The sequence below is a fragment of the Corythoichthys intestinalis genome, chromosome 6, assembly GCF_030265065.1.
Source record: "Corythoichthys intestinalis isolate RoL2023-P3 chromosome 6, ASM3026506v1, whole genome shotgun sequence".
Taxonomy (NCBI): domain Eukaryota; kingdom Metazoa; phylum Chordata; class Actinopteri; order Syngnathiformes; family Syngnathidae; genus Corythoichthys; species Corythoichthys intestinalis.
The window spans coordinates 22,331,562-22,348,039 of NC_080400.1; the positions used below are offsets into that span (position 1 = coordinate 22,331,562).

General features: G+C 38.2%; 1 protein-coding gene across 3 annotated transcripts in view; it reads left to right on the plus strand.

Annotated features, from left to right (window-relative positions):
• The window catches only part of dock10 (dedicator of cytokinesis 10), a 142,601-nt gene that overhangs the window by 80,996 nt on the left and 45,127 nt on the right, over window positions 1-16,478 (plus strand). For all 3 annotated transcript variants that reach the window (XM_057840002.1, XM_057840003.1, XM_057840004.1), the window contains 19 exons: window positions 58-140; window positions 1,877-1,999; window positions 2,063-2,142; window positions 2,231-2,418; window positions 4,339-4,404; window positions 4,495-4,587; window positions 4,665-4,788; window positions 4,874-4,995; window positions 6,172-6,255; window positions 7,815-7,907; window positions 8,098-8,216; window positions 8,731-8,800; window positions 12,687-12,800; window positions 12,897-12,968; window positions 13,076-13,222; window positions 14,574-14,657; window positions 14,729-14,825; window positions 14,957-14,989; window positions 15,126-15,304. In XM_057840002.1, the coding sequence (XP_057695985.1) occupies window positions 58-140; window positions 1,877-1,999; window positions 2,063-2,142; window positions 2,231-2,418; window positions 4,339-4,404; window positions 4,495-4,587; window positions 4,665-4,788; window positions 4,874-4,995; window positions 6,172-6,255; window positions 7,815-7,907; window positions 8,098-8,216; window positions 8,731-8,800; window positions 12,687-12,800; window positions 12,897-12,968; window positions 13,076-13,222; window positions 14,574-14,657; window positions 14,729-14,825; window positions 14,957-14,989; window positions 15,126-15,304 (1,971 nt within the window). The remainder of the gene's footprint in view (window positions 1-57; window positions 141-1,876; window positions 2,000-2,062; window positions 2,143-2,230; window positions 2,419-4,338; window positions 4,405-4,494; window positions 4,588-4,664; window positions 4,789-4,873; window positions 4,996-6,171; window positions 6,256-7,814; window positions 7,908-8,097; window positions 8,217-8,730; window positions 8,801-12,686; window positions 12,801-12,896; window positions 12,969-13,075; window positions 13,223-14,573; window positions 14,658-14,728; window positions 14,826-14,956; window positions 14,990-15,125; window positions 15,305-16,478) is intronic.

The window sequence follows — 16,478 nt, forward strand, 5'->3', positions numbered from 1 at the left end:
CTGTGAGCTTTGCTTTCAGCTTGCTAACGTTTTTTGTGTCCATCTTCATTTTTCTAGATTGTCCAGAAGATCTTAAAATCCAATAAACAGTTCTGTGCTAAATTGGGAAAGTACCGAATGCCATTTGCTTGGTCCGTCAGGTCAGTAGAAGCCAAAACCACATAACATAATTTTTATCGGACTTTAAGGCACACCTGACTATAAGCCGCCACCCACATAATTTGACCGAAAAAAAAAAGGCATTTATACATAGATAAGCAGCACCGGACTATAAACCGCAGCTGTCCTTACTGTATTATGGGATATTTACACCAAAAGATACCGTATTGGCCCCAATATAAGACAGTCCTCATTATAACACGACCCCCTCTTTTTCAAGACTTTTTCAAGTTTGAAAAAAGACTTTTTGAACACCAAATTAATTTTTATGCAGAAAATAATTACAGTACATCCAAAACAAATGATTATAATAATATATTTGGGAGAAAAAGCATGTTATTTTGCCTCATTGAAATCTTAATATCTGAACATTTGAATATGTAAACTAAAGTGCAATCACATTCGTAAATGAATGGCTTCTGGTTTTTGAAATGTAAATAAACCAATCTATTGTGATAAAACAACAAAATTGTAATAACTGCATTAACCCTCAAAGTGAAGTCTAACTGTAACTGTAGTCTTGAAACAAATCTGAATAAGGAAAAACATTGCAATAAAATAATGCAAACTGGTTAAACTTGAGAGTAGCTAAGATCTGTCATGACAGAACATCGCTTCAATGATATCTGGCGCCATCTAGGGGAGAGAGGCTGAGATCTGTCATGACAGAACATCGCTTCAATGATATCTGGCGCCATCTAGCGTCGCGAATGGGTATAATGTCTAGACCGCGAATAATAGACGACCCCCTCTTTTTCAATCTTATTTCAATGCAAAAAACACTGTCTTATATTCGGGCCAATACAGTTTTAACCAGTGTTCTGCAATTCCTTCCGACGCGGCGAGACGTCCAACACAATGCTCATTGCGCTTGCACAAGCATCCTTATGGATGCGCACATCGGTCAAAAGCGGCGAGTACTCACTATTTTTGTTTTTATTTAGTTTTTTATTACCTTTTCATTTCAACAAAACTACTTTTTGCATGTATTTCCCGCTCATACTTTTAACCATTGTGTTTTCTTGTGGTAGCTTTAAAGCAGGTTGATCTGTTGACCACATAATCACGTAGCGTATTTATACCGTCCTTATTGGATATAACTACATTTAAGTATTTTCTTTAGGCATTTTTTAGGACATTCTGCCTGTATGCATCCAAACAAAACAAGTTGAAAGCACACGTTAGTACTTTGTGTGTCAAATTCACCTGTTGTAGCACTTTTCACTGATGTAGGACATTTTGGCAGAACACCGGTAAGACATAAGACTGTCATAATTATGACATGACACTGTCATGAGCATGAATGAATGCTTATGACGAATGTCATTGAGAGTCATCCGGCAACTTAACTCACTTTGAAATGGATGTAAACGATCCAAGCTGGACATAAATGGAGTTAGTGACCAAATTTGCCGGATGACACTTAATGACATCTGTCATAAGCGTTCATAAATCCCCATGACAGTGTCATATCATTATTATGACAGTCTTATGACAGTTTTACGATGCCGCTGTCAAATAAAGTGTTACCCATTAACCCAAAAAAATCATCAAATAAGCCGCACAGGACTAAAAGCCGCAGGATTCAAAATGAGGATAAAAAAAGTAACGGCTTATAGTCCGAAAATTACGGTATCATATTTCTATGCACAGTGATATCTCAGCCTATTTTTTTGTGTGTTTATTGTCTGACTGTACTTTGATCTATTTTTAACAGGTCAATTTTCAAGGACAACCAGGGGGCACTTGATCGAGAATCTCGGTTTTCCCCGCTGTTCAAACAGGAGAGCAACAAAATTTCCACTGAAGACTTGATCAAACTCGTATCAGAGTACAGAAGGTAAGCATTAAAGATGATCATTTACATAAGCAACATCAGCTTACAATATGTTTATCAAATCAGGGCAGAGAAGAACAGTAAGTTGCAGACTATACCTGGGACTTTGGACATTATAGTGGACTATGTTCCCCTGGAGCTTCCAAGTATGCATGACCATTTAAGACCACTTTTCCAATCTTCAGTGCCACCCTTTCCTCATGAGTGTACTTTTGGTTGTTGATATTTTTTAAGACTGTGTGACATCCTCCTACATCCCCGTGAAGCCATTTGAGGATCTGAGCAAACAGCAGCCCACTGTAGAGGTGGAGGAGTTCATCCAGGACACCACCAAGTTCACTCAGCCATACCGCGTCTACAGAAATCACATCTACATTTACCCCAAGCATCTGAAATACGACAGCCAGAAGAGCTTCGCCAAGGTAAAGCAGTTGTCATCACTCCAGCCATCTGCCCTGTCCCAATCTCTTCTCGTTGTACCGAGGGAAATGTTTTTAGTTTCTCACATAAACAGCTGTGAGTTTTGCTGTTTAAGTGATCACGGAGTATGATCATTAAAGACTTCCATACATTATGCTTACTTCATGGTTGATTGTTCATCACTCTCCACTCTTTTTGGTAGTTTTTTTTTTTTTTTTTGCACAAGTTGTGTCAAGTTTTCAGAAGTCCTTAAAAAGTTTTCCTTAAATTGTGAATGTCGACCTAAGGTATTTTTTCAAAGCAACAATTTTTCCATGACCAAGCAGTATACTGTACCTTTCTATTGTTTTTCAGATTTGTCATTTGTTGTGTTACAAACTGGAATACTGAATTTGAATCACGTCAATCATTATTAACCATTCACGGGCAGGTGAATATTTTTGGGGTCCATACAGATGGACGTCATATTTTGGGCCATGTTGCCCACAATATTTGGATTCATTCATTCATGCATTTATTCCATCCATATACTATTTACATTTATAACATTTGATTTCCTATACAAGGGTGACCTGCATGACCCAAAATTTAATGTCCATATATGGAAGCCAGATTCAAATTATGGTTACATACAGTACATACAGTGTATATGCAGTATATACAGTATATACATATAAAAAATGTCCGCAATGGAATGTAACATTGTACAGTGGTACCTCTACATACAAAGTTAATTCGTTCCAGGACCTTGTTTGTAAGTCGAAATGATCGTATGTCGAGCAAGATTTTCCCATAGGAATACATTATAATTCCATTAATTTGCTCCACAGCCTGAAACCCTACACTAAATCCTTAATAAATACTGCTGGTACTATTCCAAATAGCAATTACACAGAGCAAAACAAATACATTATTAATAAAAATAGGAATAATAACATAATAATAGTAATAATAATAATACCTGGAATAATGTAACAAATTGGGTTCCAATGTGGCAAATATGTTTTGCGTGGTGTACCTGAACGTATCACGTGGCTGTCTTGACAGAGTGAAATAGGACTTTTTACTTTCACTCTTCTTGTTTAGCTGCGGCGGACAGTAGGCGTGTTGTGTTGCACAAGTTGATGGAATAAATGATTTGAAACCTGACGAAGCTGGTGATTTCTATGGCGATGCTACCAAAATAATAATTGTCACCTTAACTTAATACTAAAAAAATATAAATACCGGCGAACGGAGGTCGGGGGAGGACCGCCGAGAGTAGACATTCTACGGCCGTATTGTCGAGCCAGTTCACGGATGCGCACACAACGCTCATATTTTTCTATCATTTCCATCTTTACTTCAATGGTAAGCATCATCTTTTACCTTTTTTCAGCACCTACACTAACATTCTTGGAACCCATGTTGATTTATCTCACAAGACAATCCGTAATGCGTCCGTCTTACTGGAAAACAAAGAAACTGCGGCGCTGTCATAAATCATTGTATTTCGAGCATGTTGTCAGATGTAGAAACAAATGGCGAGTGAAATTTTACGTTGGATGTCGAAAAGATCGTGTGTGGAAGCGATCATATGTCGAGGTACCACTGTATATATTCATTGTTCATCATTATTGTATTTTTGATATTATTTTTGATATTCTTATGAATAAATGAATTAAGAAATTAATTGAAATCTCAGGAGGACTGGTTCTGAATGCTCATGATTCAGTGCAATTGACAACTGGTCACTGCCAACCCTCTCTATCAAAATGCATTGGATCAAGTGCAGCCTATGAATTAAAAAAAAAAGGAGTTTCTAAAGGGTTAACTGGAAGGCATTCTTTTATAACTTTAGTTATATCCAGGGGGTAACATGTCTTCTGCCAAACAGTTTATTAGCTCATTATTAACGTTAACAGTGCTCTTTTTGTGCACAGGCTCGTAATCTTGCCGTCTACGTGGAGTTCCGCAGCTCAGATGAAGAATCTGCCAAATCTTTAAAGGTGTGTTACCTTTAAAGCCTCCAAAATAAGTGCACATTTTTTTTCGTCGCCATGAAACGTAAGCTGAAATAGAATAATTTGTCTGTCTAGTGCATTTATGGCAAGCCCGGGGGTCCGTTACTCACCTCAGCAGCGTGTTCCACTGTCCTGCATCACTCTCAGAACCCTGACTTCTACGATGAGGTGGGCTCACTGCATGACATGTGATCAAATGCTTTCAACGGGAACACGCAAGATGCGTTTCTTCTTTGCCAACACAGGTGAAGATTGAGCTCCCTACCCAGCTTCACGAAAAGCATCATTTGCTCTTCTCATTTTACCATGTGACATGTGACATCAATGCTAAGACAAACGCAAAGAGGAAAGAAGCCCTGGAAACCCCTGGTAAACTTCTTTCGCATGCAGTAGATCCACTTGGAGATTGTCGTTTTCCATTAACGCATCCCGTGCTGCATGTTTTATTCTATAGTTGGTTACTCTTGGTTGCCTGTTCTCAAAGAAGGGCGTCTATCATCCCAGGAGTTCAGCATCTCAGTCTCCAGTAACCTGCCTCCTGGTTACCTAGGCATCAAAGAGGCCAACAACACCAAAGTAAGATTCAGTTTTATCCATAGGCGGAATTTGACTTTTGGGGTGGGGGGGGGCACAACATGATGTTGACCCCGAAACGCAGTGTCAGCAATAAAATTAACTTACAAGAATATTTATAATAATAAGTTGAAAATGAGTGTTTTTTGTTTCTCATCATTCTTGAGGAGAATTCTAAATCAGGCTGCTTAGAACAGCTATACCTTTCGCCAGGAACGTCATCCATTGAATATGGTACGCCCGTCGGTGTCGTGCCAATGTAGTTACCCCCGTCAAAAATTGTATCCCCTGGGCGGAGCCACTGCGCTGCACTGATTTGCTTAATTTCCATGTTTTGGTGATGTAGTTATCTACGAGGTTTTAAAACATGGCCCATCAATCAAAAAACTTTTTTTTTTTTCTGTCGCATAACGTAACATACGTTCTGAACTTTAAAAAGGCAATGTTTTACTGTTTTACTCTTAGGACGACCTATAACTGTTATTACTGTAATTCAAATCCTGTATGGAGTTTCTCCAGTTTAATAAACGTTGATGTCCAAAAAATATTACTGTTGTTCTTTTCTGGCTTCAATTAACTGTATAAGTCGACATAACTCAGAACTAATGTCTGTGTGTGAACTCCCGCAACCAGGGGATACAATTTTTGACGGCGGTAACTACATTGGCAAGACAACGGTGGTGGCTATGTTGTACAATTAGCGTCTTTAGTGGAGCAAATTGAAACTCCGCTCACTATTTTGGCGGCGCTCTCTGGCGTTTCATGGTCCGCATTTTCAATCCTTGGTTCTTGCTCCGTAGTTGTTGTCACGTTTGAAAATTTTGGTTTGAAAAAATTATGTATATCCATCTTGCCTCTTTGGTCCTCGGGTGGTTTTGGCTAAGCAAAGCAAATGGCCGTCTAAGGTGCTAGTCACATGATCTATTCGAAAAATAAATTTTGACCCATTATAAAAATATATTTTTTGTTCATTTAATTCATTTTAGTTTATTTTAAAATCATATATAGGAAAGTCAATTACATGCAATGACACTTTTCGGCTGCCCCCCCCCCCCCCCCTTAAACTCCGCATATGGTTTTATCCACAATTGGTATCTTTGCATCCCTGCTTATTTAAAATGTTTAAATTTGACAATCTGCTTAAAATCTTAATGTCTTCTGTATTTTATCAATTCACAGAATGGAGCTGATGTAAAATGGGTCGATGGGGCAAAGGCAATCTTTAAAGTTTCAACTAATGTCGTGTCAACTGTGTACACTCAGGTAACTTTCAAGTGTCTCTTTGTGGTTGCTTGCACATGCTTGGCCCAATGTCTTTTCAAATGTTTTTCCCCATTTTAAAATGCTTTTGACTTTGAAATAAACAGTACACATTTGTAGCTACATAACACTTTATAGGGCAAGTCACATACACAAAGGTGAGTAGTAACATTACAATACTTTGCTACATTTACTTGAGTAACTTTTTGAGAAAAATGAACTTCTAACAGTAGTTTTACTAAGCTATATTTTTTACTTGAGCAGATTTGTGAAGAAAAAAAACGTTACTTTGGCCTACACAAAAGTCGTTACATTTTTCTTGTTTATTATACATATTAATTTTTTAAATTTTTTTGCCAGCAATGCCAAGAGTAGTGCTACCATTTTCACCAATGATACGTTGCAACAGTAATCACATTATACCAATCAGACACAAGCTTGCCATTCTATATTCACGCCAGCCATGTGGTGTCTTTAAAGCTCTGTAAAAATGAAGTTTTTGACATAGAGCGTTGCCCTCAACATGACTCGGAAGAGTGGATTTTAACCTCTCTCAGTTTTTATTCGGCACCGATTGACTGCGGAAAAACCGAGATATGATCTTTTTAATTTCATAATAGTAAGTATGAAAGAACTATTCACTATTCAAACTAGGAACTATTTTTCCACCAGAGGGCACTCATGCTCTTTAGACGAATAATGCTTCAATTATGTATTTTTTTTTTCATGTCAGAATTTCAAGAATTTCTTTGGCTTAATGTGGTTTAGTAATGGATTATTGTACAGTATTATTATAACAACAGTTCATATAGATAACTTATTGCTCAGAAAAAATGCCATTGTTTAAAAAAAAAAATGTAAGCAGTTACTCACAATGTTAGTCATTACTTCTCACCAAATAAGTTTTTTTACTTGTTCTTGAGTACATTTTTTGGACAAGTACTTTTACTTGAGGAATTTTATTTTTGAAGTAACGCTACTCTTATTTGAGTAAAATTTTTGGCTACTCTACACACCTTTGCATATACATGACCTAAAATGTCCGCATACATGGGAGCAAGGTTGTTATAGAGTTTGTTTTTTAATTAGCAAAAATATGTGGACGCTAGTTCTGAATTATAATTATTGTTGTATAATTGATCACTATTGTCATGTACTTTTTTATGTATCAATAAACTGATAGAATGTTAAATAAACAAAAATTAATCAAATATAAATGAATAAAAACAGAAATACACTGTGCGTATAGCACCCAACAACACTAAGTTTATCAATATATTGAGTTTTTTTTCCCAGTAGAATTTAACTTGTTGCCTGACATTGAAATGAGAAGCAACCAATTCACGGGAGGCTTGTCTGGGAATGTCCAAGTTTCAGGGCCAATGATGGTGTTAGACGTCTAATCCATTTTGGCTGAGAGTCAAAAGTGATAGAACATCAAGGGCCATCAATGGCAGCCAATAAGTTAAATGAATGCCCTATAAAGAGTTAAAAAGGAATGAATGCAGTCTCTAATTTGGATGTGATTCTATTCTCTTGGATTTCTCTCCTGCTGGTGCCAGGACCCCCACCTGAACCGCTTCTTTCAGCAGTGCCAGAAAAGAGAGCTGGACCTCTCGCTACCTCCTACCTCTAACTTCCTCAACTGCCTGAAGGTTAGAAAAAAAGCTGTTCCAATTCCCCTTTATTTGAAAAAGAAGGCCAAACTATTCCACGTCTAATCAGTGAAACATTACAGTATGTCAGGCTTCATTTTCTTTCCGCCTCTGAGCGGTTTATGAGCCATATTTATTTTACTCTCCCTTGTTCTTGTCTACCTCCTCCTTCTTTTCCACCCTCCTCCAGGGTCTCCTCAGTATGGAGAGAATTCCAGTGATCATCAGGTTTCTGCCGGTGCTTTTCAACCAGCTCTTCAAGGTTCTTACTCAGAATGACAACGACGAGGTCACTACTGCCACCACCAGGTAAATAGAGCAACTACAGGCATCCTCACTTTAAGAGTGCAGTACATACAGTAGCTTATATACAATTGTTGACATTTTAACAGATCTTTTAAAATCTGAGAGACACCACATATGACCATACATTAGGAAAAGGGCTCACATTTTGTTCGATTGTCGTGTATACTCTGCTTTGGTTGCAAATTTCACACAAGGGTTTTGTTGGAATACAATTGTAGCCGCTTTAGTAGGTGCCGCTGCAAGATCACTAAACAAAATTTCTCAGATTCCTCTGTCTGTCCACATCGCCTTGTTTCTAGGCAGGATTGTACTGTATATGCCTTAATCATAAATGCCTTATAAAGTCTTGAGGAGAATGGACACATGATCACACAGAATATATGAATAGATTCACATCAACATTCTGTTGCTAGGCAGAATGTACAGTTTTAGGCTCAATCTTCGTGATGGAATGATAAAATTGTAGTTTTGCAGTTGAATTATATGTATTTTTTCATTTTTCATTTCATTTTTTCAGAGTGCTAGTCCACATTGTTTCCAAGTGCCATGAGGAAAACCTTGATCACTATCTACACTCCTATATAAAGGTATGTTCCACTTTCACATGTGGTCTCCGTGGGATGTATGTAATAAGCCTTGGGCACAGGTGTGCTTTAAACGTGAAGGCCAATCGATGATTATAATAGATTTGGTCTTCCACAAGGCTGTGGAAAGACTTCACAGATGATTTAATTTACAGAAGAAGATAAAACAAACAGAAAAAAGGACTTCATGTGTTTGCATGTGCAGATATTTGTGAGTAGGAGCTGGCAGGAGTTTGCTGGCTGCCACGTGCCTAAAGAAGTATGCAAACACGCATACAGAAAAGTGGAGGAAGAAGAAGAGAGGCTAATTGAGTGGGACATTGAGCCGTCTCAATGTGAAACACAAGGCCTGTTTGTTTTGAGGTGGGCGGGGAGAGAATCAGAAAGAGAATTAGCGGAGAGAGCAGGAGGAACCACAAAGGTCGTTTCACGTTGGCCGCAGTGTCGTAAAACTGCTGCGGAACTTGGATGAGCTTGTGGCAGAGACAAATGGCGGGAGGGCTCGCGGCGCTAAATGGAACTGCAGTTGCCGTGGTAACAGATTGGCACGGTATTCACTTCTCTGTGTGTGTCCTGTCTGTGAAAAGAAAGATGGAGAGGGGTGTAATTCAGTGTAGCATGAATGGAGTGGGCTGCTATTCATGTGGGAGTGTTACTCTTCTCTGATCACCTTCTTGAATGACTGACGTGTATTAACTTACATACATTTGCTTGTTTTTATTGTAGATGAGTGTAATAATAGGTTAAAACTGTCAATTATGTGGAATTGTTAGTTAAATCTTTTTAGGACACTCATTTACAGTAACTAATTGGCTGGCTCCTTTGATAGCATGAGACGTCCAATCTGTTTTGACTGAAATGGTTGGCAGCCATCATTCGCTGACAACCTCTCCTCCCAGTGCAGATGGATTGGACGTCTAATGCGCTTGATGGCATTGAAATAGGAGCATTCAGCCAGTTTAAAAGACTTGGACATCTATCGTTGTCAGTGGCCGGCAATTAATTAAATACTATGATTTTTTTTTTTTAAATTGGAGGCAACCACAGTGCATTTCTGTTTTCATTAATTCATTTATTTATTTATTTATTTTTTTACCCGTCTTATTCAGCTGCTTAGACACGTAGAACGGGAATCTGAGTGTCTTTATGGTCTGAACAGTTTTAGTGTAGTGCTGCAACGATTAATCGATTAATTTGAGTAACTCGATTAGAAAAAAACTTCGAATCAAATGTTGCTGCTTCGAATATTCGTTTAGTTAGAGTGCCGTTATAGTGGTCTGTTTTGAAAGTGTTTGCATTTAGTTTTATTAATTTGGGTGGATACACAGCCTTCTACTGGCAACAGTGAATATGACATAACTCATTTAACATGGCTGAATCCAGCTGCTCCCTGTTTAGACCAACATAATGTTTTTTTAATGCATTTGTAATTTAGTTTATATGTATATTTAGCTGTTTTTTTTTTTGTGGGAACATGTTTGAACGATTTGTTAAGCGTATTGTTAAAAAAAAGTTACATTAGCATTTAAGCTAGTGAACTTTTGCTATGCAAGTTTTGTTGTACTTAAATCCTCATTTATTAATTTTTTATTACCATTTGAGGCTAAACTCTGGTATTTTAATTTATATTTAAATGAAAGTGCAATTTTTAAAAAAATCCTCATTTATTTAATTTACAATAGCGTTTGAGGCTAAGCTGTGGTATTTTAATTTATTTTTAAATGAAAGTGTAGTTTTCCACAGTTTGAAGAAACACTCCGAAATCTTATTTTGTGTTCGCATTTAATGTTCTTTTTAAAGTGCAATCTTAGCAAGCCATTGTTTTACATCTCCTAAAATTTATGAGAGATAATGCAGAGATGCACAAAGTATTAGGATTGTGTGCCTATTTTCTTAGCTATTTTTTTTACCTGTATGAGCATTCATGTGCTTTACACACGTAACATGACTGACGTCACGTTTGTCACACAATGGGTATCCTTGCAAGGAGTGTCATTTTCTGTATTCAAACTTTATTAACCCTTTAGATTGAGCAACCATCATTCACATGACTGTCAATAGGGGCTAATAGATCTTGTCCTTTAAGTCTTTTCTCTAAATTACCCCCCCAAAAAAGTCACATCACGTGTCCTATAAAGAGTTGACTGTGTTTTTAAGGTCAGTCAATCCATTTTGTCCTCATTAGTGTCATGTGAGCTTGACCCTTTTTTAGCTGTCTTTGGGCAAAACTATTAAAAAAACAACCACATACAGTGGGGCAAATAAGTATTTAGTCAACCCCTAATTGTGCAAGTTCTCCCACTTGAAAATATTAGAGAGGCCTGTAATTGTCATCATGGGTAAACCTCAACCATGAGAGACAGAATGTGGGGAAAAAAACAGAAAATCACATTGTTTGATTTTTAAAGAATTTATTTGCAAATCATGGTGGAAAATAAGTATTTGGTCAATACCAAAAGTTCTTCTCAATACTTTGTTATGTACCCTTTGTTGGCAATAACGGAGGCCAAACGTTTTCTGTAACTCTTCACAAGCTTTTCACACACTGTTGCTGGTATTTTGTCCCATTCCTCCATGCAGATCTCCTCTACAGGAGTGATGTTTTGGGGCTGTCGTTGGGCAACACGGACTTTCAACTCCCTCCACAGATTTTCTATGGGGGTGAGATCTGGAGACTGGCTAGGCCACTCCAGGACCTTGAAATGCGTCCTACAAAGCCACTCCTTTGTTGCCCTGGATGTGTGTTTGGGATCATTGTCATGCTGAAAAACCCAGCCACGTCTCATCTTCAATGCCCTTGCTGATAGGAGATTATCACTCAAAATCTCTCGATACATGGCCCCATTCATTTTTCCTTTACACAGATCAGTTGTCCTGGTCCCTTTGCAGAAAAACAGCCACAAAGCATGATGTTTCCACCCCCATGCTTCACAGTGGGTATGGTGTTCTTCGGATGCAATTCAGTATTCTTTCTCCTCCAAACACGAGAACCTGTCTTTCTACCAAAAAGTTCTATTTTGGTTTCGTCTGACCATAACACATTCTCCCAGTCCTCTTCTGGATCATCCAAATGCTCTTTAGCGAACGGCAGACGGGCCTGGACGTGTACTGGCTTCAGCAGGGGTACACGTCTGGCAGTGCAAGATTTGAGTCCCTGGCGGTGCATTGTGTTACTGATAGTAGCCTTTGTTACTGTGGTCCCAGCTCTCTGTAGGTCATTCACTAGGTCCCCCTGTGTGGTTCTGGGATTTTTGCTCACCGTCCTTGTTATCATTTTGATGCCACGGTGTGAGATCTTGCATGGAGCCCCAGATTAAGGGAGATTATCAGTGGTCTTGTATGTCTTCCATTTTCTAATAATTGCTCCCACAGTTCATTTCTTTACACCAAGCGTTTTACCTATTGCAGATTCAGTCTTCCCAGCCTGGTGCAGGTCTACAATTTTGTCTTTGGTGTCCTTCCACAGCTCTTTGGTCTTGGCCATAGTGGAGTTTGTAGTGTGACTGACTGAGATTGTGGACAGGTGTCTTTTATTCCGATAATGAGTTAAAACAGTTGCCATTAATACAGGTAACGAGTGGAGCCTTGTTAGACCTCGTTAGAAGAAGTTTGACAGCCAGAAATCTTGATTGTTTGTAGGTGACCAAATACTTATTTTCCACTCTAATCTGGAAATAAATTCTTTAAAAATCAAACAATGTGATTTTCTGTTTTTTTTCCACATTCTGTCTCTCATGGTTGAGGTTTACCCATGTTGAAAATTACAGGCCTCTCTAATCTTTTCAAGTAGGATAACTTGCACAATTGGTGGTTGACTAAATACTTATTTGCCCCGCTGTATGGGAAGTTATCATTAATCGTGCACGTGTGTGTTTTCTTGTTTTCGTAGTATGTGTTCAAGTCGGAGGCTCACGGCTTCAGGACGGTGCATGAGGAGTTGGCTAAAGGCATGACCTTTGACCTGAAGAGCAACGAGCAAACAGCAGTTAGGAATGCCTTGAAGGTTCTTCTCTCTTCGTGTTAGCAAGTGTTTAATTGTGAATTTATAAATATGGATTCACTAATGGAGTATTGTGGTGGTCTTGATATCTCTCTGCAGTTTTCCTGGTTCTTCTTTGAACTAATTGTGAAGTCCATGGCCCAACATTTGGTTGACGCAGACAAAGTAAAGGTATACTAAAATAGTGTACTCAAAAGTTGACTGTAAAGAACAGCAGACATACTGTATTACATTACTGCGACACACACTGAGATTTATGTTTCGTCTACTTACGTCAGCTACCCAGGCCACAGCGTTTCCCTTCGTCCTACCAAAGCCGTGTGGAGACCTTGGTGCAAACAGTGTCGGACCACATCTTCTGGAAGAACAAAGACCTGGCAGAGGAGTCACGCAGTGCCAACTCAGCTGTGGCAGTTTTTGTCAAGGTGTGGGATTACCTGATTCCTCTGTAATGTAGCCAGCAGATAACTATAAACTTACTGGACTCTAGTTTGTCTTGGTCGCGCTAAACCTGAAATGGCATTTTTTTGCACTTGTTGTCATAGGCGGAGTTTGACTTTTGGTTAAGGGGGGGCACAACATGTTGATGACCCCAAAACGCAGTGTCAGCAATCAAATTGACTTACAAGAATTTTTATAATAATAAGTTGAAAATTAGTGTTTTTCGTTTCCCATCATTCTTGAGGGGAATTTTAAATCAGGCTGCTTAGGACAGCTATACTTTTCGCCAAGATCGTCACCCATTGAATATGGTACGCCCGCCGGTGTCGTGCCAATGTAGTTGCCCCTGTCAAAAATTGTATCCCCTGCGCGGAGCCATATGGAGGCAGATTTGTGTCTTCATTTTTCAATTTAAAAAAAAAAGTGTTTGAATGCAAAAATACATTTGAAACAAAAAAAAAATGCATTTGAAAGCTATTTTTCTTTGATTTTTTTTTTTTTTTTTTGGATTGAAGTCATTTTTTTGTTTGTTTGATTGAAGCAACTTTTTTGATTGAAGTAATGTTGTTTTTGTGTTTGGGCCACATTTTGGCTAGGACATTCGTGTCTTTATTATTCGATCAAAAAATAAGTTGCTTCAAACAAAAAATATATTTTCAAACAAAAAAATCACTTCAATCAAAAAACTAAACTTTCAATCATAGAAAAAAAGTTTTTGAATGCGAAAAAATATTTGAGACTGAAATATTTAGACATTTGTGTCTAAATTATTCAATCCCCTAAAAAGTTGCTTCAATCCCCACAAAATATTTTAAAAACAAAAAAAATCATTTTAAAAATAAAACTGCCCACCCCTATTTTTTTTTTTAATAATATGCAAACCAAAGGACCGTCTAAGATGCTAGTCACATGAGCTGTTCGAAAAATATTTCGACTCATTATAAAAAGATATACAGTATATATACAGTATATATTTTTGTTCACTTCATTCATTTTTGTTGTTTGCTTTAATGCTTCACAACTTTTATACATATATAGGAAAGTCAATTGCATGCAATGACACTTTTCGGCCATGCCTGGCTTATGCTTGTTGTCATGACATGTAAAGAAACTATGTATTGGTCCACTTGCCTGACTTGGTGGTAATAGTTCTCTATACAGTACGTACACATTGATTGACTCTTGAGCAATCAAAAACTGAACAAGAGCTAGATTTGTAAGCGTTTTTATACTGTATTGCTGTTTTATCAGATCTCATTAAATTTTGTTCATGTTCTAGTTTTACTGAGCAATTTTTTTACCGACAACGTTGTGTTCTGAATTGTGTCGGTGCAGCGTTGCTTCACTCTGATGGACCGAGGTTTCACCTTCAAACTGATCAGCAACTACATTAACATGATCACTGCAACTGACAATAAGGTAGGCACACCAGCAGATCATCATTTGATCAAAGTTGTGTAATTAAGGTGTAATTTTCTTGTGTTTTACAGGTGTTGTGTGAGTTGAAGTTTGAGTTTCTGAGAGAGGTGTGTAACCATGAGCACTACATCCCCCTCAGCCTGCCATTGCCATCCGCTCGCATCTCAGGTAACCGAGGGCGCCCTTTTTCATTTATGTTAATTATCACACCCTCACTGTCATTTGTCTGTTATGGTAATGAGGTGTCTCTCTCTTTCCTATCCTGTCACCCCTTTTCTGATGTATGTGTCCATAATCAGACCATGCATCCCCAGAGCCACAAAGCACTTATGGTAAATATGTGCACAATTGTCAGTGTGTCCAAATCAGAAAATACAATTCAGGGGGATATTATTTACTTCCTTGAATAACATGTTTGTGTTATAATGGAGTCCCTGATGGAAAGAAAATGTTTCTGCTTTATCGCAGCCTCGGTGCCAGAGTATAACCTGACAGGAGAATTCTGCAGGAAGCACTTCCTCACAGGGCTGTTATTACGAGAACTGGGACTGGCCTTGCAAGACGAGCAGGACCTCAGGCACTTGGCATTGGCAACTTTGAAGACCCTCATGGCCAAACACTCCCTGGATGCACGCTATGCTACCAAGGTAGACAGCTCAAACCTACAGCATAACGTCTAACTTTGTGAAAACAGTCTGGGAAATCCCGTTTCTGTTCCAGAATGACAACGCCCCAGTACACAAAGTTAAGTTCATAATTTCGAAATGATTACATTACTTTGTTGACTGAAGACTGAAACAAAACCCTGACCTCAATATCATCAAACAACTTTGTGAATAAACATTAGTGATTTCCAACCACACAAATGCCATTCTGGGAATCGCACTCTCAAACACTTCCCAGATACAAACCCCCATATTAATACTGTCTCATTAAGGTAATGGCCTTTTATCCAAAAGGCTTTTTTCCACATTGTGTATGTCCAAATGGATAAATGGACAGATCTAACCAACACAAAACATATGGTCATTTCAAGACTGCTTCAAGTAAAAAGTATCCCACTTAGAGTCTACAAGTTATAATATGCTGGACGTCCTTGATGTTTTCAAGCATTGAAGCAAATTTGTACCACTATTTTACCAAATACTTAACTTATTGGCTGCCATTTACAGGGAGAGACAAACCAGATCAGCTCTAAAAATTAACTATTTTCACATTGACCATACAGTAACGGTGGCATATTACCACTTATAGCAAGCACTAAGAGTAAGGAAACAGATGGATCACCTTTCTACTGTTGTTATTGTTTTAATGTTATTTCATAAATTAATGTATTGGCTACCACTGATATTGTTGTCTGAAATGACACTGAAACATGATCATGCAATGCCAACCACCCAAATTCAAATTGATTTGACTTCTACTGCTGTCAATGACAGTGAATGAGATAATAATGACTGAAAGCAGTGTTGTTTTCGTCAACGATGACTATAACGAAAATATTTCGTCGACGGAGAATTGTTTTCATAACGATGACAAGACGATAACAAGCTAAAAATGTGTTTTGGGAGACTAAAACATAGCGACACGAATGCCAGTTTTCATCTGACGAGACGAAACGGAAGTTCACCATAGTTTCCGCCACACGTTCACAATGTGTGAAATTTTATGTGTAGTTAGCATGCATCGTAGTTTGTCTGTGTCGTTCATGTGACGTACTGCACCCGCCAACTCACCCACTAGTATCCTTTTCAGTGTCCCCATTGTTTGTTTTGAGACACACACAGTAAGATTTGTCTTCTTATCTTGGTAAGAGAATAT